Genomic DNA, 24882 nt, shown 5'->3' on the forward strand with positions numbered 1-24882 from the left:
CACTGGCTTGGACTATCAGGATCTTCTGTTCTTAACCTTGACTCTGATTTGATCTGCTCTGGGCTTGTGGGGGAGGAGATGCATAAGGTTCAATAGATGCCTCAGGACCAGAAAGGTCACAAAGCCTGCTCTGCATTCAGGGTCTAAGATCCTATTAGGGTTACTCTCCTCAACCATCACATCCTTGAAAACCTGTGTGAACCATCTTGTTCACTTTCACTGCTCTGAATATCTATAGCCTCACTCAAGTTCTGCTCTACATCTCCAGCTATAAAGAGGAGAAGAGATCACCATATCCCACGGGGTGATTCCCTCCCCAGGCCCTGACCTTCAGAAACTGACCTTAAATCAGTGGCAAATTCTCATGCTATGCCCTAGCTGTGGAAAAACCCAAAGTGTGCTGGGCAACATTCCAGGACAGCCCCTGCTCTAAAGCCCTGGTCTTGCAGTTGTTCAGATTTCCTAAGAGAGGCACAAAGGTTATGTGGTGCCTCCAGGGTAAACTAGTCTGAAAAACAAGATTAGGTGGCCCCTCCGGAAAGAATCTTGAAGGTATTACATTAGAAAGATTTTTTTTCCTACCCTCAACAGATGCCTGGCTTCTGATGACTTCAACAGAGGGTCCCTACCTGAGTTACCTCCCCACATGCTCTTGCAGAGGCAGAGAAGGCACTGGAAGATAGTTCTGCCATCTTTCCCTGCATATGATAGGCTTTGAGTCTGATCTAAAATCAGGAGCTGCTTCATGATAATATCATCTTTTATAATTTAGGTAAAGAAATGACTTTTTTCTCCGGATGCAAAAGGGAGAATTGGATCCAGGGAAATAATACGGGATGTTAATTACCAATGTGTCTGAGTTGGAGATATAACTCAGTGGTAGAACACTTGCTTAGCATGCAAAGGTCCTGCACTCAATTCCCAGCACTGCAAAAACAAAACAAAACCCAAAACAGAATGTCCTATCCAAGCCTCTTAAGAACTAGAACATAAAAGCTCAGTTGTCAGCTGAGTGTGGTGGCACACACCTATAATCCCAGCAACTTGGGAGGCTGAAGAAGGGGGATCACAAGTTCAAGGCCAGCCTGAGAATCTTAGCTGACTTAAAATAAAAAATAAAAAGGGTTGAGGATGTGACTCAGTAGTAGAGCACCCCTGGGTTCAATTCCAGTACAAAAAAAAAAAAACCTAAACAAAAACTCACTTGTCACAGTCCTTTCACTTGCACAGCAGCTCCAACAGACATCTAAGCTTCAGACAACCTCACAGGAATTTGGGAGCAGCCTTTTGTCGCCCTCCTCCATCTCACCCTGATTCTGGTTGTCATCCACCTGGCACATACTCTGAGGTAGAACAGAGGCAGAATAGTGGAGGTTTAGAGAGAGGATGTCAAAGAATTATAGGGGATAGTCTATATAACTTGACAACTGCCTAAAGACAAACAACCTGAGTGTATGAGCTGGGGTGATAATAATAGCAAATGCTCACTGATAAACTTCATGTAACTGCCTGGGCCCTTGAAAATCATCCTGAGGACAACTTAACCACAGCTAGATTAATCAAGTCTAGGGAAGCAGCAGGTAAGAATTTCACATAAAGGATGCACACTAAGGGGCTGGGGTTGTAGTTCAGTGGTAGAGCGCTTGCTTCACGTGCGTGAGGCACTGGGTTCGATTCTCAGCACCGCAAATAAATAAAGAAAGGTCCATTAATAAGTAATAAAATATTTTTTTAAAAAGATGCTCACTAAAACAATTTTCAGAAAGCCTTTTTTTTTTTCTTTTTCTGTTAAGAAGTAAGATAGGGGGCTGGGGTTGTGGCTCCAAGGTAGAGCGCTCACCTAGCACGCATAAGGCACTGAGTTCAATCCTCAGCATGACATTAAAAAAAAAATTAAAAAGTATTGTGTCAGGAGCTGGGGATATAGCTTAGTTGGTAGAGTGCTTGCCTTGCATGCACAAGGCCCTGGGTTCAATCCCCAATACCACACACACACACAAAAAAAGTACCGTGTTTACCTACAACTAAAAAATATATATATATTAAAAAAAAAAAAAAGTAGTAGTAAGGTAGGGTCAGGTAGTGGGGTATACTTATAATCCCAGCTACTCAGGAGCCTGAGACAGGAAGATCACAAATTCAAGGTCAAATAAGAAGAGCTGAGGGTGTAGCTCAGTGATAGAGCACTTGCCAAGCATTCATGAGGTCCTGGGTCTCATCTCCAACACCATCAAAAAAAAAAAAAAAAATCCATGATTTAAGGGCCTTCAAGGAGCACAGATACCTAACGTGTGGTTGAGCGTGAAAGAAGACACAATGGCAGGGTCTAATTCCCTAACTCCGCCTGCTTAGCAATGATCTAGCTCCCCTTTGCCCCATGATGCAGGGAAGGTTCTCACTAAAAGTGAGCCATTCCTTATTGTACGAAGTCGTAGTTTCCCAACCCATTTGGTAGGATACACCGCACTGAACCACACAAACACCCTCCCCTGAAGTCCATGACATTTACAAGGCAGTAGGTATACCAACTAATGGCAACATAGCGGAGGAAAGCTGTCTGACTTAGGCCCATAACCTGGCATCGCTTTCTAAACCAAATTCACTGCTTTCCCACTTTGATCTCTACTGGGTAAATTTGAAGTGGTATTACATTACTCCATGGCTCTGGTGCAGAAGAGCCTTCCAATTTCATGTAATTCAAGAAATGAAGAGTTGAGGAAGATCACGGTGAGAATGTGTAACCTTAGAGTAAGGAGGCGGTTCTCCCTAAAGGTACCTGGACATCCTGAGCATGCTCCGTATTTCAGCACACCGCTGCAACCCTGCTGACTCCGCTGCTGGGTCCACGTGTAGCAGGGACTGGGCACTCATAGGGCAGCAGGCACCCAATCAGCTGTCAGAATCAGATGCCAACCCTGTCCAGTTTGAGAGGTAAGGCCCAGCTGCAGTCTCCTGAGAGGTGGCCTACTACAAGGTCCACACCTGGACCCAAACCCTGTCTCTACCTCAATGTGCTTCGTGAACTCAGATGAGTCACCTAACTTCTCTGGGTGTCAGTTGGTCCGTCTGTTAAATGGGGAAGAATAAGAGATGTTATAAGGATGTAGAAGAAAACTTTCATTCTAAAGCTCTTCTGATAGTCAAATTAGCCTAGCACAGTCATTTGTTAAACATTTTATTTGGAAATCATTTCAAATTTATAGATGCAAAGATAAGAATAGCAGACAGAGCACCCATACAATCTTTACCTAGATTTGCCTATCAACATTTGCTCCGTTTGCTTTACTGTTGGCTTTCTTTCACATGCACTTTTCTCTACACATGTGCTCACACACACATTCATGCCTGTCACCCACTCATTCACACACAAACACACATACACAAGCACTGTCCTTCCTGGGATTTTGTGTGGTGTTCTGTTTGGAAAAAAAAAATGGGAGCTATCAGAGGGTGGGAGGTCGGAGCTGAAGAGACAGCACTGGAGGCATCGCTGCTTGGTGATGGTTCCACAGTTCTGTTCCCCCACCCCCCACCCCACCCCCCGCCTGCAATGCACACAGCAAGCACTCAAGTATTTTGTACTAGAGGCGAACTAGTACATGGAAGGGGACCAAAAAAGGTCAAAAAAGTTAAATAAGGTTGTTGGTTACTCTTTTCTTTTTTTTTAACAACAAAATCCACAAAAAAAACAACAACAAAGCATTTATATGAACCATAGAAAAATCTTTATTATATATACAGAAATGGTTTTGTAATATTTATTATCTTATGAGGCTGGAAGTAACAGGGAAAGAAAAACTCCACACAAGCATGTGGGTATTAGAACATTAAAGTCTATACAAAATCTGATTTGGAGAATTAGAGTTGCCCATAACCCTTTAGGGAGGGTTAGATACCTCTAAGAAGCAGGCCAGGCAATTCTCCCTAATGCCAAGTCCCCAGACAGAGGTTTCTCCCAGAGTTCCATCCCTGTTGTCACCCTCACTGGGCTATATTGTGTATACATCACCTACTCCCAGCTAACCTTAAGTGAGGAGAGGGAGACATGCTCAGGCATGTCAGATGTTCCCCCAGGCTCCCTTACCACCAAAGGGGAGTGGGTACACCAGGGATTCCCTTACATGGCACATTGCCACACACTTGCACCTATATCCCACCATGAGAATGTACCACCCACATTTTTCCCAGATGCTCTTTTGATTTCAGATTGTCACACATTAGAGAGATAGCCTCTCCTACTAGCTCCATCTCAGCATATCCCCCTGACAAGTTCCCAGCTCTATAACCATAATCATGACCCCACAGAGGCAGGACACCCCATCTGCTTCTGATGCCCTCTTTATGGTAGTGGCACATTCCACGTGGAAATTGCATCCTCAAACCAACTAGAAACCCTCAAAAGCCACACCACATCACATATGTAGTTATGCAGTCACCATCACCTTCCAATTATCTATATCTGTCTATACCTCGCAGGGAAAGGAGGAATGTGGAAAGCCGGAGGGTAGATGGTCACTCTGGGGTGCTGAAGAAACAGACTACTTCGAAGCCCAATTTCTAATTCTTTTTTGGGTTGTCTAACAAATCAGTCTTTGCTCCTGGAATACAGGAAAACAATCAGCAGGGAAACAAAGGCCGGAGAAGTGCTAGGCAGGCAGCAGGATGCCCAAATGGGGTGAAATTTACAACAGATTCCCCATACATATGTGGGAAGAGCCCTTTGCTTAATAAAGCAAAAGGATTTTATCAGTCACATGGTCTTGGGCCTCAGTTTCCTTATTTGCAACAAGGACACATTACCTGTATCAATAGGACAGTTGTGAGGATAAGTGATAAAATATTTGAGTGCTGATTTTAAGTACCTAGAATGAAACACATGGAATACACTGTCAAAACTAAAGCTATCTACCCTGGATTCAATCCCCAGTACTGCAAGGAAAAAAAAAAAAAAACCCTAAAACTATCTATAGTCTGAAGAATACAGGTGAATTTTAGGGCCTTCCAGAGTTGGGATTCACAGACTCCTACAGAAGGAGCCATTTTAGTTTTCTGCTGTGAACACAAAAGTACCCAGAATCAAGGTTCCACTGAGAAACCATCCAGGTGCTGCTTTCGGCTTTAAGATGTGTACATCCCTCTGTGGATGTAGCTCCACTGCCCTCCTCTCCCCACTCTCTCAATCCAGACTAGGCAATATTTACTGTGAAAGCCCTGGGTGGCATCCCCTCTATCATGCCACATGGTATCCACACCTGCCCCACCCCCAGTATGTACGTCATATCTGATGGGCACGAGTCAGACAGACAATCCCCAAACGGGGGCTGTGCAGCAGGTTTCTGCCAGCCTGCAGCTGTGGGGCAGGGAACACACGTGTTATCAGCAGTGGTTCTCTCAAAGCCTCAAAGCCGCGTGGGCGATCAAACAGGCATGGAGCACAAAAAACTCTTAGAAGGAAGGGAGTGTGGAGGAGGGAGGAGGAGGGAAGAGAAGGGAAGAGAAGCTGCCTATCCTCATAATCGCATTTTATTCTGTTCAAGTTACATTCAGCTGGGCAAGTTTATAAAGTCATTTTTTGTTGTTTTTTTTTAAATTTTTTTTAATATTTATTTTTTAGTTTTCAGTGGACACAACATCTTTATTTTGTATGTGGTGCTGAGGATCGAACCTGGGCCGCACGCATGCCAGGCAAGCGCGCTACCGCTTGAGCCACATCCCCAGCCCCTATAAAGTCATTTTGACTAATTCACCAGACCCATGGCTGGCAACCTCAAAGGCAAGGGAACACAGACTGGGAAGGACAGTTATTTGGGGAGTGATAATGAGCACCTCTTTCATGCTTTTTCCTATAGGTGGGTGCGGGGGACAGGGAAGAGAAACAGCAGTCTCTGGTATCATAGAATGATGCCTGGCTTGGGAGAAGGGGCTTCTGGTCTATTCACACTTCAGAAGCCACCCTAGGGCCCACAGGTCATTCTGCTCCCTGGCCTAGGAGGTCAAAGATTTCAATTTTGTTGTCCTGCTTTTCCTTGCTATGTGGTATTGCACGTCTATTCTTAGTAGTGCTTGGTACAAATCTACTAGGAGTGAAAGGATATCCAGCATTTGTCTCCAAAGCCCATCACCCATATCTACTTCTAAGGCTAAAGATAGGTGATCTGGCTTTTTAACAAAAGCATAACCAAACCCTACAAATTGGCTATTTCCAAAGATTAATGTGGTAACTGCCCAAACTCACCCTCTGGCTTTAAAATGTGTTGGGAAGAGAACCTACAACCCAACGACGACATCCATGGAAATGCCACGTCTTTGCCACCAGCTGGGCTTTAAGCCCAATGACCGAGATGAATGGGAGACCAGTGATTTAAAGAGAGAACACTAATGTGTTGGGGGTGGGGGGTGCTTTGTAAGTTGTCAAACAGAGGTGTTACAGAGGGGAAGTGGTGTGTGGAGACCAGAAGTGGGAAGACTATTACAAGTGAGCCTGGGGAAGGTGTGGCTCCCTCTCCTCACCCCATCCCCTTTCCAGCAACTCAATCCAACAAGTATTTATTGAGCACTCCCCATCTGCCCTGGCCCTCCCTCTGCAAAAACACTCAAATCTGTTCAAGCTGCATGGTGAGTTCCATTGCACTTGAACTTGAAACATAAGGTGCCAACTTCTTAAAAAGGCAGCACACAATTTCCAAAATGGGGCAGAAGGAACTATAGAGGTTTAAAAAAGTTAAGAAACACAGCTGACCAGAAAACACTACTTCAATGTTTCATTTTCTTTCCTTTTTTTTTTTTTGGGGGGGGGGGCCTCAAACCTAGGGCTTGGCACCTGCTCTACCACTAAGCTACACCCCAGTCCCAACAATGTCACTTTGAAAGGGAGAGAAGAAAGTTAAGAACTTAATTTAACTTTAGAGAGAATAACAACATTGGCCAATCAAAAAAGAAAGAAACAAACAAAAGCCTGCTCAAAACATTCCAGTAGTGCTGGGGCACAGTGGTGCATGCCTGTTATCCCAGTGGCTTGGGAAGCTGAGACAGGAGAATTGTGAGTTCAAAGCCAGCCTCAGCAACTGCAAGGCGCTAAGCAACTCATACTCAACCACTGAACCACATCCCCAAAAATAGGCCTGGGGATGTGGCTCAGTGGTTGAGTATCCCTGAATTCAATCCCCACTACCAAAAACCAAAAAACAAACATACAAAAAACATTCCGGTAGTTCCCTAGCCTTACCACACAGTGAATATTCACTAATTCTATGCCTCCTCCAGCTTGAATTTATATTTTATTCACTTGTAGATGTACCGGATCAATTTTGGAGTTGTGTGTTGAATCCTACTTTTGGCCCCTAAGGACACAGGACCTTAGTACTCTCGCAGGTCTTCATTTAGGATCAGATAAGGAATCCAAGTGGCAGAGCTGGTGGTAAACTAGGCAGACTGCTCCCTAACAAGCATGGCTCCCCTGGAAAAGTTACCCACCATGTGCAGGAAAGAGCTCAAGGTCAGAAAGGAGGCACCCCAAGGCATAACTCCACTGTGCCAAACCCTACCTATCCTGAGAAGCCACGCTAGGGCAACCCCAAGGAGAGAACACAGTCCTCAACTCCTAAGACAGGCCGATTGCTTCAGAGCAGCCAAGTGCTCCCTACCTCTCCCTGTTTGATGAGGCAGCTAGAAATACAAACTTCTAAGGTGCAGGTATGGCTGAGGCAAAGGCACTCCACCCACCCCCAGGGCCAGCTGTCTGGGACTCCTGAGCAAACCCAAAGACCTGGGTGCCTGAACAGGGCAGAGTAAATGTCTGTACATGGCCTGAACTTCAGTTCCAGGTCCCCCAGGGCTGGACTTGAAATTTTCCTATTATGAAATATTTTGATAGCATTCTTTTAAGTTTATTAAAGCCACCCTTGATTGGCTGTGGTGCTCCCACACAGAAAAGTCAATTGAGGCTTATTTGGGCCTGAGGATAAACATTTAAAAGACTCCAAAGCTAGGCATTCAGCTTTGTCCTGACCCTAGAGGGAGAACACAGTGCCAGAAAACCAGGAGGTCTGAAGGGCACCAGGAGCTTGAGTCTGCTGTTCACAGTCAGCTGTACCAGAGCTTCCCACCACACAGCTGTACCCAGGAACCATGGCCCCTTCATGAGTTCCACATGGCTGTGGAGGAAATGGAGCACAAATAATTTATAAACTTCAAATAGCATCCCAAACTTTCCTCTCTGACATCAGGATTTGTTTTTGACCTAACCATGTGAATAGATCTGGCTAATGTTTGGTTAATTCATACCCTGCAAACCAAATAATGGAATTCTCTATGAAGATGCAACTCAGCAGAGAAGAAAACTGACCAGATTTCCCACTCAGCCTTTCTTAGCTTCTACTTTCTCTTCCCTGCTCCCACTTTTAGGACAGAAAAAGGCAACTTCCATCTTGGAAGAGAGGAAAACTTTTTAACCCTTAAAGAGACTGTCCACTCTCTAAATTAACTTGCTAATAGGCATTCACCTGTGCTCTGAACTGGAAAGGAAACACCAGTTTTCCCCTCCAGCCCTTCAAAGAACTTTACACTGCTCCTGGAATAAGAGTAAGCCCAGGTAAGCCAGTCAGAACACTCGAACTAGTATCAAATAGCATTTTATATATGTGACAGTTTCTCTAAGAGCTCCAAAAAGCAGATCTGTCCCCAGAATATGAAGACTATGAAGTCTGAATCCTTTGGCAGAAAGGCTCTACTTGAGACTTCTAAGGACTTAGAGAAGGCCCCTCCACTTCTAAGGTCTTACCTAGAAGAGGATACTGCATATCTAACAGTTCCACCAAGGTCAAGGAATAATGGGGCCATGGAGCCCATCATGCCATTCATTTTAAACTGAATTTAGCAGAGAATGCAGGCAGTGTTCTCTTGGCCACTGAAGCCCACCAACCACTTTGGCAACATTCCAATTAACCCCATCATCATGAAAGTTTGCAATCCTGCCTCAAATTTCCTAGAGACCCATATCTGGATGTCATTTTACCACTATACCCCACTGAGGTTTTCACCCCTCTTCAACTGACCTCAAAGAGTTTAAGATCTTTTAGTTTTACGTTATGTAAGTGGAGAACTTCCCATACCATCTAATCCCATGCTATTCAAAACAGTAGACCCACACTCCTTTAGGTACCAAAGAGACAGACAACAAATTTAAGATAACATTTAAGAGTCAGATGCTTTAGCAATGCATTTTGCTGACCATGTTCCTGGTTCTGGCAAAGCTATCAAAAGCAGCAGTTAGCAGTGTCAGGCTAGGAAGAGCCTGGGGTTTTAATGATGCTCCAATAGAAGCTGCCTCAATCACAGGTTGTAGGACAATTGTATTCCTGAAGGACTTTAACTGTACCCCTAAACCTCATTATAGCAAGATAGCTCCTTGGCATAGAAAGGTCCAACTCTATTATAATCTCCAGACTGTTTCTGACACCAGAGGCTAGAAAGATCACAGTTTGATGAGGGCTTTCTCTCCAGATCTCTAATTTGCAACCTCTTTGATACGGCTCCATACCTAGCTAAACACCCAACCCCCCAAAGGACTAACCTTTCAAAGCACTGCAAGAAAAAGGGCTTAATAATTACCAATAGCATTGCTAATAACAATGCTGCCTTATATTCATGAAGCAGCCATAATCAACATTTGACAAAAACTACCCTTCCTATGTCCCTGTAGGGAAGCCAGTATTTTAGGGCAACCATGACTACTGCCAGCTCTCAATGATCTGTTCAGAAAACTGAAAGGTAATGAGAAAAATTCAAAACAGGAGATATGCCTAAAGTAATTTCCATCTGATTTTAAAATGTGTTCACTGCAATTTGAGTTGTTAGATTGAGAAGAGGGGGACATAGGGAGGAGGGGGAACAAATTTGCCTAACAGTTAAGCTTTTATGTAAATTCAAATTAGCTATGTCTACTGAACACATGTCACCTGACAGCAGTGGGGGTGGGCAGTCTGGATTCATATGTGCTGATCTTCCACAAAGACTGAGAACTGACTGGAAGCAGATGGTCCCCTTTCCCAGGATGGGGATGTAGCTCAGTGGTAGAGTGCTTGCCTAGCACATGCCAGGCCCTGGGTTGGATCCCCAACACCAGTGGGATGTAGGGGGATGGTCCCCTTTCCTCTAAAATACTAGCAGGGATATAGGCTTATTAGTTACTTTCTTTAACCTCAGGATTTTCTGAGGAGGTATATATTACACACATTTAAACTGCTCTTTATGTAAGAATAATGGTCAGGTATATTACTTAGGACAAGGGTAGGCAAACCTGTAAACTGCCACACAGTGAGTATTTTAGGCTTTGTGGGTAGTTTCTATCACAACTACTCAATGCTGCCACTGACAACATGAAAACAGCCAAATATCATACCTAAAGGAAGAGTGTGGTTGAGTTCCAATAAAACTTTATTTACAAAAACAGGCAGAGATATGTAGCATGTAGCCTACAGGCTGTAACAAGCTACTGGTTTTAAGAAGGTTCTGGTGGATAGAGAAGGTTCCAAGGCAATATTTGGCTTCAGCCAGTTAGCCCCAGAAGAGAAATAATTAGCAAAGTTTGATTAAACATTATCTTCATGGGGTTGCAGCTGTAGCTCAGGGGTACAGTGCTTGCCTAGCATGCACCTAGGCTCTTGTTTCCATCCCCAGGACTACAAAAACAAAACAGAAACCCATTATCTTTATTCTAGGGCTATAGAGACAGAAATACCAAATAGAATAGGTAAGACTGAAACCCAGAAAAATCCACCTCTCAGCCCTGATCATCAGTGGTCCTGAAAGAACATAAAAGTCAGCAGCCTCTAACTGACCTAAGACACAAAAGAGAATTTAATTTAAGGGGCAAGTACAGTAAGAAATTTATTTTGGGTTTCTATTACCCACTAGTGGTTTCTTAGGTTTGACCCTCATTTTTCTTTTCACTTTCTTAGCCTTCCTCTCTCATAGCCCAGACTCATAAAAATGAAGTCATTCCTCGCTTTATGAAGATGTCTCTTGTGGATAAATGGTTGCAGAAGGTAAATTCCATTCTTCACGCCACAACCCTTTTTACAAGATCTAATATATCTTGTCAAGAACACAGTAGGGTGTGCAGTGTGGAGATAACTGCACAGCCTGAATGTTACATCATTTTGGGATGAGAAACAGAAACAGTGACGACACTTGATTGTTCCTGAAACCTAGTCCCAGCTCATATGCCTTTTTGGGTTTTGGAGCCCTGTTTAGAAAGCTCATTTTAAAAGATGGGGAATAAAAACACACAAGGAGCCCTGAAATTCTGAAACCTGCAGTACTGGTTTCAGACCAACCTAGGTTTGCTCTTTGAAGCCTGAAAAGGCAATGGGCTCTGGCCAACAGTGCTCTCACCTTGGCTCTGCCAAGGGAATAAGCAGCAGTAAACATTTCTTAATAGAACCTTCTGTGTGTCAGTCACTGTTCTAAGTACTTTATGAACTCATTTGATTCTTAGGATGTAGATATTATTACCCACAGATGAGGAAACTGAGGCACAGAAATTAACCAACTTTCTCTAGCCACAGCTAGTAAATAAATGGCAAAACTTGGCATTCTGATTCTCAACACCATTCTCTTAAAGAGTTTGGATAGCAAGGGATTTTCCTCCATCATGTATCTCTTACTGGCCTAGAGGGAACCACCCCTGCCACTTCCCAAAGCAATGGAATGAAAACAACCTTCAACACGGAGGCTAAAGTTAACATGCAGATCTGATGTGCCAGGTACATTCCTCTAATGCCTGGCCACAAAGAAGTCCACAGGCTCAGGCTAGTCTTTCCCTCTACTTTTTTCTTTCTCCTACTTTACTGCAGATAATCCCACCACCCACTAGGTAAATGTCTTATTAGTACCTCTGGGACATTAACAGGTGGAGAAGCCATCAGCCCAATACATAACAAGAGATCTTTCAATTTGCCCTAAGGTACCTGACAAGCTATGCTGAGTTCTAGCTTCCTGTGTTTTATCAGTACCTTAGGACCCCTGATGTTACAAAAGGAGCAAGCCATGTAAAGAATTTTAGGCATCCAAACCTACACTCTTCCCCTCTGCAGATCATCCACCACTGTTTTTCCTTTTAATGTTAGCTGTAATTGGAGTCACAAAATAACTGCTTTCAAAATATGATTGCTAATCAATTTCTACAGCACAGGCAAGCTATCTGTTGATTTCTATTAAAAGTGACTAAGGTTCTGGTGCTTGTTGTTCCACTAACTTCCCTTGGTTTTAAGGAAGCCCAAACAAAACCAACAGGTTTGTAGTCTTGTGGTTTGCTTTATAGCTCATGATAGGCATGAGTTTGTCTGGGCATTGCCTTCTTTTACACCACCAGATTCTACAATTACTTTTATTACTCGGTCACCATCTTGCTACCAGATTTGACCACGTTTCTATGTTCTGAGATGTGATGCTAACACAGTGAGGTCCAGATAGATTTGGGGGTTTTCTACCTCACAGACTTGATTAATCTCCTTTTCTACCAAGTAAGGCTCGGTAACAGCTATACTTTATGGATGGGAATGTGCAGCAACTAAGCTTTGTAATCACCAAAAGCTCAAGAGATTTTGGTTTAGAGCATGTCATTAACTGTTAAGATGGCAGGAACCATGACTTTCATACATTTGGTACAGACTCAGACTTTGGAAGTGTGCAATGAATGATCTTTTCACATCTGGTGTGAATCAAATGCAAGCCTCACTTTCAACTTATTGCCAACCTCCTCATGCAAGTAGGTTCCTTTTCCGTTCCTAAGTGCCTGCATTTGTGGGTCCCGTCACAGCTTTGAGTGTGAAAGCAAAGTTAAACTTGCTCCTCCCTAGTTTCCCCACACCCACATCAAGCTGCTATTAAGAAACTGTTTCGGTGAAGTTCAGAAAGTGGGGTATTCGCCACAGCGTACTTGAATGCAGCCCTCACCCCACTGCCACGTTGGCCGGCAATGCTCAGGACAAAACCACCTGGTTGGGGGGATGGGCAAACTCGCCGGGGTTCTACACACATGCACACACTACACAGGATGGTTGGAATGAGACAGCCATATCAAGCAGGTCAATGATCTGGGAACAACTTCCAGACCACACTGAGAGGAATGTAGGGAGAACTGAGCGATTGCAGTGCAGTAAAAGCCGTTAAACTAACTTATTCCAAAGGATTGAAACTAAATCAGCTCCCGGAGGTGGCAAAAAGGGAAGCGCACGTGAATGCGTGGAGAAAAGATTCAGAGCTGTAGAGAGGGATGCTGGGGCCAAACTCAAGCTGGAGAAGTAACACATGGCTCCACGGGGCTCTCCACTACGCCCCTCCCCCTCCCCGTGCAGACGTCCAGCGCCCACCGGTTCCTAGCTCCCAGCGCAGCCCTCCGCACAGGGCGCCCCCATCACTCGTCACTCCTCACACCTCGCTCCCACTCCCTGCATCTTCCACTCACCCCCATACGACACCTCTGCCCACTTTTCGGTTACGCCCCCAAACCAGCCTCTATGTGCCAGGTCCCTCCCCTCACCTCCCGGGCCAGATTCCCTGCACACACGGTCCCGGCGCTGCACCCCAGGTTCACAGCTCCTCGTTCTCTCTCCCTTCTCCCTCGCAGACTTTGTGTGCTCCCGTTTCTCTTCCCTACTCCTCTTCCACTTCCCCCTCACACTTCTCCCCGTGCCCCTCCCCCCACCGTGCGCTCCCTCCCCCAACGGCGCCTCCCCAGCACCCGCTCCAGGCCCGGCTCACCTGCGCGGCCACCCCCGTCCCGGCGCTGATGCGGCTGCTGCAGCTGGAAGGGGACTGTGGCCCTGAGCGGCTGCAGCCCGGCCCGGGGGGAGCCGGCGGGGACTGGTGGAGAGCAGCCCCGCCGGAGCCCCCCGGCCCCTCCGCGCCCGGGTCCCCAGGCACCTCCGCCTCTGCCGCCCGCTGCGGCCCCTGCCATCGCCCGCCCAGCCGCCCGCCTGCCTCGGCCCCAGAGCGAGCCCCGCACAGCCCCCCAACCCCCGCGGCCGCTGCTTATCTGCCCTATGGGGCGGAGACCGGCCCCCAGAGCTCGGAGCTCTAATTGGCGTTCAGAACCCCAGACCTCCCCTCTCAACCAATCCACAGCGGCCTCTTCCTTTAACAAGGCTGATTGGTCGCTGTGCCTAGCGATCCAAACCAAGACCCCACCCTCACCCCACCCTCTCCTGCTTTCCTCTGTCCGAGAGGCCGCTGATTGGTCCATCAGGAAGAAGGCTGGTTCTCCAATGCCACCAATGAGAAGGCTCAGAAAGGGGGAGCGTCACACCCAGTCCCAGGTAGTATGCAAATACGGTGTCACGTGACGTCAAATGGTACTGGGGGCGGGGCCGGGTGTAGGGCGGAATGAATCACTAGTGAAATCTTTGTGGGGGGCAGAGTGTCAAACTTTAAGCAGTTGACTCCCCGTAACACAGAGAAAACAATGATTTGTAAAGGTATTACATTTAGTTTAATCTAGAAACCTCATAGAAGTTCAGTGCAGCTTGCAAAGTCCACACTAAGACTCTATAAATTAATGCAAAGTTTGCATACCGTTTGCCTGCCATTTGCATTGAATTCGTGCACTTAATAGCTACCTTGCCTCGAGTGACAAACACATCATTTGTCTTTTTCCATGTTTCCAAGTTCCTACTTGGGGTTTATCCAACCTTAAAAAAAAAAAACAGCTGTTAGCCTGCAAATTAAAATGGGACTCTAAAAGGGAGCTGGGAATTTCCCTTCTGTCGTACATTCTAAGTCTACCTCAGCAGAGTGGAAGGAGCAAAGTGACTGAGAAACGTGCTCAAGTTTGCACAATAACTCCACTTTTCCCAGTTCAATGCTCTCTGACCTACAAGTCAAAATGAGATTGGATGGTCTCCAAAGAGCATGCGGTTATGAAAAGCACAGGCTACAATATATATGTGAAGGTATTTGGTAAAGAAAACAGCATTTAAGATACTATTAAAAATCATTACTCTTAAAAAGAAAAAATAATACACACACACATATATACATATATTACTCTTGGTATTTGTTAACTATTTTGTTCTATATATGGAAGAAGCAAAAGTCAGTCAACCTGGGTTGTCTGTGATAAGGGACCATTCAAATAATTGGATAATTCCCTCTAGATTTATATTTAGCTATGAATTCTATTTTTGATCTTGCTTCAGATTTATCTTTCTATTTCTGTTTTTGCCTAGTTTAATGTTAAAAGGAAGGTATTCCCTGAAGCCACATGAACTAATCAGAGAAAAGGAGGTAAACTGGTAGTATGCTGTGAGAAAGGAGAGGTCATTTGGGGATTAAATACTGAAAGCAGATAATACTCAAGTGGAAATTCAAGAGTTGGTTGAATATTAAAATCAGCCTACATACACAGAACAAATCAAGCAATAAAACATTCTGTAGAAAGGCTTTCTTTGCAAAGTCAGTAATCTCATGGGTTTGATGGATTTGCTTCAAGAGCTGACATTCAAATTCATTTTTCAGTGACTGAAGAAATTCTGTACTTCTATAAAGAGGACAGAGTTATCAAAGATTTTATGTACAAAAACTGCTGAACTTACAAGAACTCTGTCTTCATAAACTTAGCTCAGTTTTAAAAATAGCCTGCATTCATATTGTTTCTCAATAATCTAGTTCAAAGTTTTTATACACTTTAAAAAAATCCTCATGATGATCTGGAAGAGAAAAAAAATTCTTACTGTAGTGTAAGTAGGGAAACAGGTCCTTTTGATTCCTATCTCAAATCTCTAGTTTCACTGGTCTTATTGAACCACCCTGCCTCACATCTTCATTAATAAAATCAGTAATGATAGTAACTAAGATTCACTGAATTCCTTTCTCCATATTAGGTACATCTTAAGGACTGTCTATACATTATCTAATTTAATAATGCCACACCTATAAGATGGGTTATTAGTTCCTCTTCACTGAGACTTTAGAGAAAAGTAGCATGCCCAAGGCTACCTAGGCAGCCTAACTCTAGAACTGAGTTCCTAATCTCTATGCTTGTAAAACTTTCTCATGAAACAGAAGGATTACTATTTATATTATATAAACAGCCTCCAAAGATGCAAATCTGGCTATGTTAAAATTAACATTTGTCTAGTACTTTACAGTTTTCATGTACAGCATCTCATTGAATCCTCACAATAAATGTGTAAAGTAGAAAAATGTAAATATTATAAATATTCTTGTCTTCATTCTATAGATTAAATCACAGAGGCTAGATGACTTACCCAAGATTGTCCACTTAATGGTAGATTTAGGACTTACTGTCTAGGTCTTTTTACTCCAGATTCAAGTTCTTTCCCAGTAAACACTCAATTTCTAGACATTAGAACTGCCTGAAAATGAAAGGGTGAACTTGTTGGTCTATTGAAATCTGTTCTTGACAGCTTTTACCATTTTAGGATCTCTCAACTTGTAGAATTTTAGATGATCTTAGGAGATGAAGAGTGCTTTTTATTGGATGAGCCTTATGATGTGTGTCAGAGGGGAAAGCCCTGGGATGAGGAATCTTGAAATATTTTGGGCAGGTGGTTTCCTTTATCTGTGCCAGAATCAATCCTTCTCCATCAATCTCACAGACTTGTTCTACAGATAAAATGGCACGTTATTGTACAGATGTATTCTTGCTTTGGAGAGAGGAGAAATATGGTTGGTACTGAGGATATAGGGGTTAAACTTTATTCCAAAGCCTCTGTACCAGGAGTTGAGCACCTGGACAGTGAAGAGTCATTGGTGGTGGCACAGCTGAAAATTTGAATCTTCTGAGTCCAGAAAGTCATGGTCTTTCCTGATAAGTTGTTGGCAAAAGACATTGAAGTTGACCCTAGCTGCAACAGTTGAAGGCAGGCATGCAGAGAACTCTGTATCTCTTCACTAGGTATCATGCCCAACCAGATGTCTCTTGTTCCCTTCTTTATTCCTGATAGCTTCTGGTGTGGGCATGATGGAAGAAGAAGGATAAGGACCTCATCTAAAGATCAGCTTCCATTCTCCTTTAATGAAAGAAGGCATAGCCATGACTTTCAGGAAACTGTGTGCGGCTGAAGGGAGATGTCATACATTACAAAGCATCTTCTTGCTTTCATGAAAATCTTTCTTACCATCCCCACTATCATTCTTATCAACATGATTGTCATTTTTTAATTCCCTTATGACAAATTTACTGAAATGACCACTATGTGCCAGACATTGAGCTAAGCACTAAGAAATGACAATAATGTTCCAGACATGCTCCTCAACTTGAAGTTAACAGCCCGGTGGGTCTAGAAGCTTGTATGTGGAAGTGGAACTGGGCTAGATGCTATCCAATTAAGCGATGTGACCTGGTTTCTGCTTTCAGAGACTTTGGGTCAGAGGAAGGCCCTCAAAAACATCAAAAGTGGAGGATTTCATACACCAAATATATCAATGTTTTTTTATCTACAGAACCCTTATTTGATTTATGGGGTTCCAATAGTAAATGTGCTAGACCCTTGGTCCCAGACTGCTCCTGGGATGTCTATAACCATCACAAATAAATGAGGACTCAAGGAATGATTTTCCCTATAAGTGTGAGTCAGAAATACAGCCACTCTGGGCTGGGGATGTGGCTCAAGTGGTAGCGCGTTCGCCTGGCATGCGTGTAGCCCGGGTTCGATCCTCAGCACCACATACAAAAAAAAAAGATGTTGTGTCTGCTGATAACTAAAAAATAAAAATATTAAAAAAAAAAAAGAAGAAGTACAGCCACTCCCCCAGCAGTCCCTATAAGGCTTGGTGCCTTAAAAATTGCAGGACCCGGGGGCTGGGGCTGTAACTCAGTGGCCGACCTGCTCACCTCACATGCGTGAGGCACTGGGTTCGATCCTCAGCACCACATACAAAAATAAATAAATAAGACAAAGATTGTGTCCGTCTACAAATAAATTTTTTTTTTTTTTAAATTGCAGGACCCTGAGGGACTAATAAGGACAAAAGTCTCAGGGAATTGAGGTAGTTCAGTCAGCAGGAAGGCCTTCTTCGCCTTCTGGCCACTGAATCCAGAAAGGCCAGGGTTGTCATAGCTGAGAGAAGTTTTCAGTTCTGAAGGCTCTCTAGCCCTTACACTGGGGCAGCTTGAATCTGCCCTGTGCATCTTTTATGCCACAATAACCCACAAGAATGAAAGCTCCAATTTTTTACCCTTTGAAATATGACAACCAGAAGCAGTTGCTCAGAGGAGACTTGAGAAGTTTTGATATTCCTTGGTCCCTGGGGGACTCTTTCTGAACTTCCTGGTAAATTTCTACATGCTTATGTCTTTAGCCCCCTAGTACCAAAATAATCAAACAGAAATTAAGATGACGCAGACACAGTGTCTCTTTCTGACCTACCTCCTTTACTCAGCCTCAGTCTGAAATGTCAGGCCCAGCTCCTCAGGGAACAAAATCCTGAGGAAATGGGGTCAGAACTGAAGGAGCAGAGCAGCCAGAGAGGGATTGGGAAGGAGGGCTGAGGGAAGAATGAGGTCACGGGAACAGAGTAGGGAGGGGTCCTATCCTTCAGCACTTCTTCCCATTCTGGTAGCCTCCCTCTTCCAGTACCCCTTCACTTTTACTCCCAGGGTGACCAGATGGCCTGAATTTTGACCTTCCATGCTTTCTGTGACACATTTTGTCCCTTGCTGTAGCCCATAACATTCTTTTTTCTTTAGTTTTTTCATTAGTTCTTCATTTGGATTGGAGGAGATTCACTCCTTAACTCTCCTTTTTGCTCTCAGGAAGAATCTAACTTTCTTATTAAACTGCAGCCTTTTAAAACTGAAGACTCCTCATTCTTTATTAAAAACATTTTTTTAAAAATTATTTTAGTTGTTGATGGATCTTTATTTAATTTATTCATATGCGGAGCTGAGACTCAAACCCAGTGCCTCGCACACTCGAGGTAAGCGCTCTACCACTGAGCCTCTCATTCGTAACAGTAAATGATAGGATGGATGGAAATTTTCAAATGGGCAAAAAGTAAATGTGGGGATCCAATACACTGAAGTTTTAGAATATTGGGCCTAGTGGCACTCCATGAAAAATACAAAGTATATTTTTAAAAAAAATTGGTAGAGACTATATCTGATTCAGCCTCTCCCATTCAGTTGAGATGCTGAGACATGGGAAGGACTTATGGGTCATTTAGCAAGTCAGAGGCAGGACAAGGGACCAGAACTCCTGCATTCCATTCAGTGTTGCTTCAAAACATAAATAACTTCTAAAAGAATTTAAATGGAATACTATTATCAATAAGCAGGACAGATTACTGAAACATGCTACAACATGGAGGGAACTTGAAAACATTATGCTAAGTAAAAGAAGCCATTCACAAAAGACCACATATTGTACCATTCTGTATATAGACAATGTTCAGAAAAGGCATATTTACAGGGGGCTGGGGATGTGGCTCAAGCGGTGGCGCGCTGGCCTGGCATGCGTGCGGCCCGGGTTCGATCCTCAGCACTACATACAAACAAAGATGTTGTGTCCGCCGAGAACTAAAAAATAAATATTAAAAAATTCTCTCTCTCTCTCTCTCTCTTTTTTTTTTAAGAGGGAAAAAGAGAATTTTAATATTTATTTTTTAGTATTTGGCGGACACAACATCTTTGTTTGTATGTGGTGCTGAGGATCGAACCCGGGCCGCACGCATGCCAGGCCAGCGCTCCACCGCTTGAGCCACATCCCCAGCCCCTCTCCCACTCTCTCTTTTTTTTTTTTTTTTTTAAAAAAAAAGGCATATTTACAGAGACAGAAAGCAGATCAGTGATTGTCTAGGGCTGGGGATGGAAGCAGGAATTACCTGCAAATAGACCAAATGGAAATTTCTGGGGTGGTGAAATGGTCTTAATTTGCAAAATGGTGAACTGTGAACAATTCTATTAATTTCAAAACAAACAAACCTATAGAATCACATAAGTATAATGTGTGAATTTTATGATATGTGAATTATACTTCAACCAAACTGTTTGTAAAAAAGGATTTATATAAACTTGTGGATGAGAAGCTGTGTGCAGTGGGGCACACCTATAACCCCAGCTACTTGGGAGGCTAAAGCAGGAGGATTTCAAGTTTGAGGCCAGTCTGGGCAATATAGCAAAACCCTGTCTAAAAAAAAAAAAAAAAAAAAAAAAAAAAAATAGGGCTAGAGATGTAGCTCAGTGGTAGAATGCTGCCCTGGTACTGAAAAAAAAAAAAAAATTATGGATGAGAGATCCATATGTGGGAGACCTTGCTAATCTTTTTAGGGAAATATCCCAGGAATTCCAGGAAACAAGTACACCTGCCCCTTTGATATTGCTAAAAGGTCACTGTGAGAGATGGAAGATGTGGCTCTTTGGACTACGGAATACCTAAGTTAGCAGTTCTCATTTTTAAAAATAGATAAGCTTCCTAAAGAGAACAGGTGTGTCTGGGTCATCACTCCACAAGTTAGTACTGTAACTAGCATACAGATGGTGCTTCACAGAAAAATGAATTAAAATACACTCTAGTCCATTGTGCCATGTGGTCTGTGTACCTTGGGGAGCCAGCTGGTTTCTAGAGCAGTGCCTTCGGGGAAACACTCTGTACCCCCTACATCTGATTTTACCAGGTACCCTCCTCTACTCCAGAGATGAAAGTCTTTGGAGAGATATTGATTTAGCACATTCCCATTAGACTGCATACAAACCAAAAGACCTGTTTGCTTCATTCCCTCTTTAGATTTCTCACTTCTCTACTATTGTTCTCTATTTTTTTAAAATTTAAAATACCTTTATTTTATTTACTTATTTTTATGTGGTGCTGAGGATGGAACCCAGGGCCTCACACATGCAAGGACAGCGCTCTGCCGCTGAGCCACAGCCCCAGTCCCTATTGTTCCCTCTTAACTCCTTTACATCTGCCTTAAAAATATTTGCCCCTGGGGAAAATCAGCTACAATACCTTTGATATTCTCCATCTAATTTCACATCCAGTCCCTCTCTCTTCCCCACACCATGCACCAAGCCAGGCATCAAGTATCATGGAAATCTAATTCAAAGATGTTATAACAGAAGGACAAGTAATTTGAAAGTTGGCCTGCCCTCTGATTTGCTTTAGACACAGGCTCCAGAGCTTATATTCCAGAGCTTATATTCAGCTTATATTTATATTATCTATATAAAGGTTTTTTTTAAAATAGATACCTACAAAGTGCCACTACAGATTTCTTATTCAATTGTGTGCATGTGTGCCTTGGTAAAGAAATTTTCCCCCTCCCTATAACTCCATCTTCTTCACCCTAGTAGCTTTAGTTGTGTTTTGCTTTCTCCAAAGTTCCCCAACCACCCAGTAAGACACTAGATGACTCTCTCAAGACTCATAGCCCATTGTTTTATATTAACTTGTAAAGACATTTATAATTCCTCCTAAACCATTTTTTAAAATATTTATTTTTTTAGTTTTAGGTAGACACAATATCTTTATTTTATTTTTATGTGGTGCTGAGAATAGAATCCAGTGCCTCACGCATGCTAGGCGAGCACACTACCACTTGAGCCACATCCCCAGCCCCCTCCTAAACCATTGTATATATGTTTGTCCTTTCTCTCCAGCTCAGGACCTGTAAGTTCTGGTATCACTTGTCAGCAACTAGTATAAGCACTGAATCCAGTAAGGCTGACTTGATGTCATTTGGTTAAGTATTTAATGGTTTCTCTGATTAGTATTTCTGATCACTCTTGGAATTTGAGGCTAAAAACCTTGCAAACTGAAAGGAGGAAAGGCTCCAGATTTTGTGAGGCCTGATCCTGCTGCTTTTTCCTCTTCCTTTTTTCATGTGTGTGTGTGTTGCTGGGGACTGAACCCAGGGTATTGCTCATGCTAGGCAAGTGCTCTGCCTTTGGGCTACACCCCCTGCCCTTCTTCTTTGAAAATAATTAATAAATAAATAATCAATCAATCATCTTGGAGTTCCTCTTTGAGTAAAAGAGTAAGCAAATTATAAACATACAATTAGATACAGGACCCTGGAAGAGGTCTGTGAAGGTGAGGGGTTCTGACTCTGCATTTCATTAGCTTCTTTTAAATCAGCTTCTGGCTGAGACAGCGAAGCCTGGTTATATTCTGGCCAACTCTCCAGCCCTTACTGAATTAGATGTCTATTCCTGGCTTTTCCTGTGAATTTCCTGTATCCAACACATCTATTCCACAAGATGACTCTGGTTTAACAAAATGGCCTTGACAACCAAGTCTCTCTACCTAAGGAAAAAGTCCCAAAGAGCTGGATTGACATTCCTCCCACTTAGAAACTTGGTGGTCCTTAGAATAGTGCTCCTTTTAGAGCAGGTGGGTTCTCTTGCTGCGCATGGTGCAGGGTAAGGAAATTGTACCCAATTCTGGAAGCCCCTAATGGCTCAATGCCTAAAGGTTGTGTTGTGCCACAAAAGGGCTTGGAATGTTCCAGTACATTCCACCAGTGACCTCTGTGGCTCCTGTTTCCATTCAGTTTTGGCAAAAGCGGCATAGTCTACAGAGTAGCTGGTATTCTGCTGGATAGGAAACAGCTTGGCCTTGCTTCTTCTATGCTACTCTGATAATATCATACAAGTTGGCACCTTCCCTGGAAGTCCCACCCAAAAGCTCCATCCAGCTCTCTGGCCTCCTGAGGGTAGGTATAGAATGTCGAGTCAGGGCTGCCATACCAAATGGCAGTTTCTTGACCTTAAACACCCAGTTCAGAATTCTTCCCAAAGAGATGAGAAATCCTGGGATTCCTTAACTAGTGGTGTGTCTGCATTCCTCAGAAAGCCCAAGAGGCCTCCATCACCTGTGGAGACAGTAAGTAACACCAGGATTCCAAGAAAAAAGCAACCTAACCACAATATTACAGGCCATGTGCCCATATTGCATAGCTTATTAGAAAGCTTCCACTTATTGGGCTCTTACTATAGGCTAAGCAATTTGCACACGTTATCTCATTTAACTACCCTCCTATTTTCATGACTACTTTATACAGGTGAGGAACCTGAGACACAAAAGAAGTTAGGAAATGTGTTGAAAGTGACAGCTGGAAGTGACAGTTCCACCTACTTTCAAAGCCTATGTGCAGCACTCACTTTGGCAGTACATATACTAAAATTAGACTTATAGAGAAGATTATCATGGCCCCTATGCAAGGATGACATGCCAATTTGTGAAGAGTTCTCTATTTTTTTTTTTTGTAAAGAATATGTGCATAATTCTACTAGAGGTCTCAGGTCCTGGGTCAGAGGGATCCAGACCTAGAGGTCCCTTTCTGAACCCAAAGGCTAAAGGTCAGAGTTAGGAATACAGACTAGACCAGTCACACCATAACCCCATTTCCCCTATCTCCCTCAGCCTTAAACTTCCTAAAACTCTGATTTTGTTTATACTGCTCAAATTATGGAGGTGGGTTGCGGGCATCTAGCTGCCTCTGGCATAGGAGTTGAAATCTGTGGAAACATTATTGTGTCTGCCTCCCATGGCTAGCCTAGGACCAAATATACACCTACCTTGAGCTTCCTACCTTGTGGAATAAGAGAAGGATGGGGGAGGGGGTGCAGGGGAATGGGGGCTTCCATTAAGGAGAAATCAGAAAAAAGACAAAAAGAGGTGGTGCTGCCCTTTGAAAAAGTCTGCAAGAGCTAGGAAGCCAGGATTCTTAAGAAATAGCCAGTAGTAGTGTGCCAGGGCAAATGAGAAAGTTCTTTGTAGGGTAAAAGAAAAGCCACTAGAGGAGGCCCTAGGGGAAACCTGGCAGAAAAGGGTGGAAGAGGAGGTAAGAATCTATCAAGGACTGGAGGTGTGTTTTAATTCTGAAGCTACAAGCAAACAAACAAAAGACTCATCCTTGACAGTCTCCCCCCACCCCCCCTGGGAGTGGGGCAGCCAAGCAAGGGGAGCTCTGCCAGACTTTGCCTCAGCGCCAGGATACTGGCTGCATCACTTGCCCAGCCCACCAGAATGCCACTGGGAAGAGTGCCTGGCCACAATGCTTGGTTGATAAGTCAAGGGCACCCCTGTCTGCTACCCATTCTCTTTTCTCCCTGCTTTTAGTTTTCAGCCTCTACCTGGCAGGGAGCCTCAGAGTAGGGGTTGGGGAGCAGAGTCCTCCAGATGGTATTTAATACTCAGTGATTTATGGGTGCTGGAAAGGGCTGGGTGGAAAGCCAGAAAGAGGAAGGCCCAAGACTAGTTTCCATGAAGCACCAGCACCTCATTGACAAGAGTTGAGGTACCTATTTCCTTGATGCCTGTGCCTCAGCTTTGAGACTGAGTACAGACTTCACCGTTCCCAGGCCCAAGATTCTGGTTCTATTTTGTATGAGACCAATGGAACTGGCTGGAATAAGGTTAATGAACACATATCCAAATCCTTAACCTTTTCTTTAAGCTCTAGATTACTAGGAGAGGGAAGAAATAAATGAGGTTGAGCAGTTCCATAGCTACTGTTTTTGGAGGATTTATTTTTTTTAATGCATTAAAAAAATTCTTGTACACAAGAATTCTTTTGAACCCTCCATGGCTCCAAGAAAAACTGTTTGAAATGTCCTTTCTTATGGGGCCAGGGGGTTAAGTGCCAGGGATGGAAGGCTAAATGCCAGGGATGCTGGTTGCAGGGATGCTTGGGACCGAGGCTAATGGCCTCCCTGCTGTGGGCTCAGGAATACCAGGCCCAGGCACTGGTTGCCCTGAGAGATGCAGCCATTTTTACTTCTGATTGAAGGGCACCACCTTCTGGGATTTTCCCTTCTGTGTGGGAAACAGTAGAATATACCCGAGGGTCCAACAGATCCTGTGCCCAAGAGTGCAGAGGGCAGGGAAGGAGAGAACACTGAGACATTGGGGTAGGGTG

General features: G+C 43.8%; 1 protein-coding gene and 1 non-coding gene across 3 annotated transcripts in view; one reads left to right on the top strand and one right to left on the bottom strand.

Annotated features, from left to right (window-relative positions):
- Fam117a (family with sequence similarity 117 member A) overlaps positions 1 to 13991 on the bottom strand; it is a 44715-nt gene extending 30724 nt beyond the window's left edge. For both annotated transcript variants that reach the window (XM_076870097.2, XM_076870096.2), the window contains exon 1: positions 13765 to 13991. In XM_076870097.2, the coding sequence (XP_076726212.1) occupies positions 13765 to 13960 (196 nt within the window). In that variant the 5' untranslated portion in view covers positions 13961 to 13991. The remainder of the gene's footprint in view (positions 1 to 13764) is intronic.
- A 9123-nt stretch (positions 13992 to 23114) lies between these two features.
- On the top strand, positions 23115 to 23219 carry LOC143411035 (U6 spliceosomal RNA). The gene has a single exon (XR_013092764.1). It is a non-coding gene; the product is annotated as a U6 spliceosomal RNA (small nuclear RNA).
- The last annotated feature ends 1663 nt before the right edge of the window (positions 23220 to 24882 follow it).

Source organism: Callospermophilus lateralis, chromosome 11, assembly GCF_048772815.1.
Source record: "Callospermophilus lateralis isolate mCalLat2 chromosome 11, mCalLat2.hap1, whole genome shotgun sequence".
Taxonomy (NCBI): Eukaryota; Metazoa; Chordata; class Mammalia; order Rodentia; family Sciuridae; genus Callospermophilus; species Callospermophilus lateralis.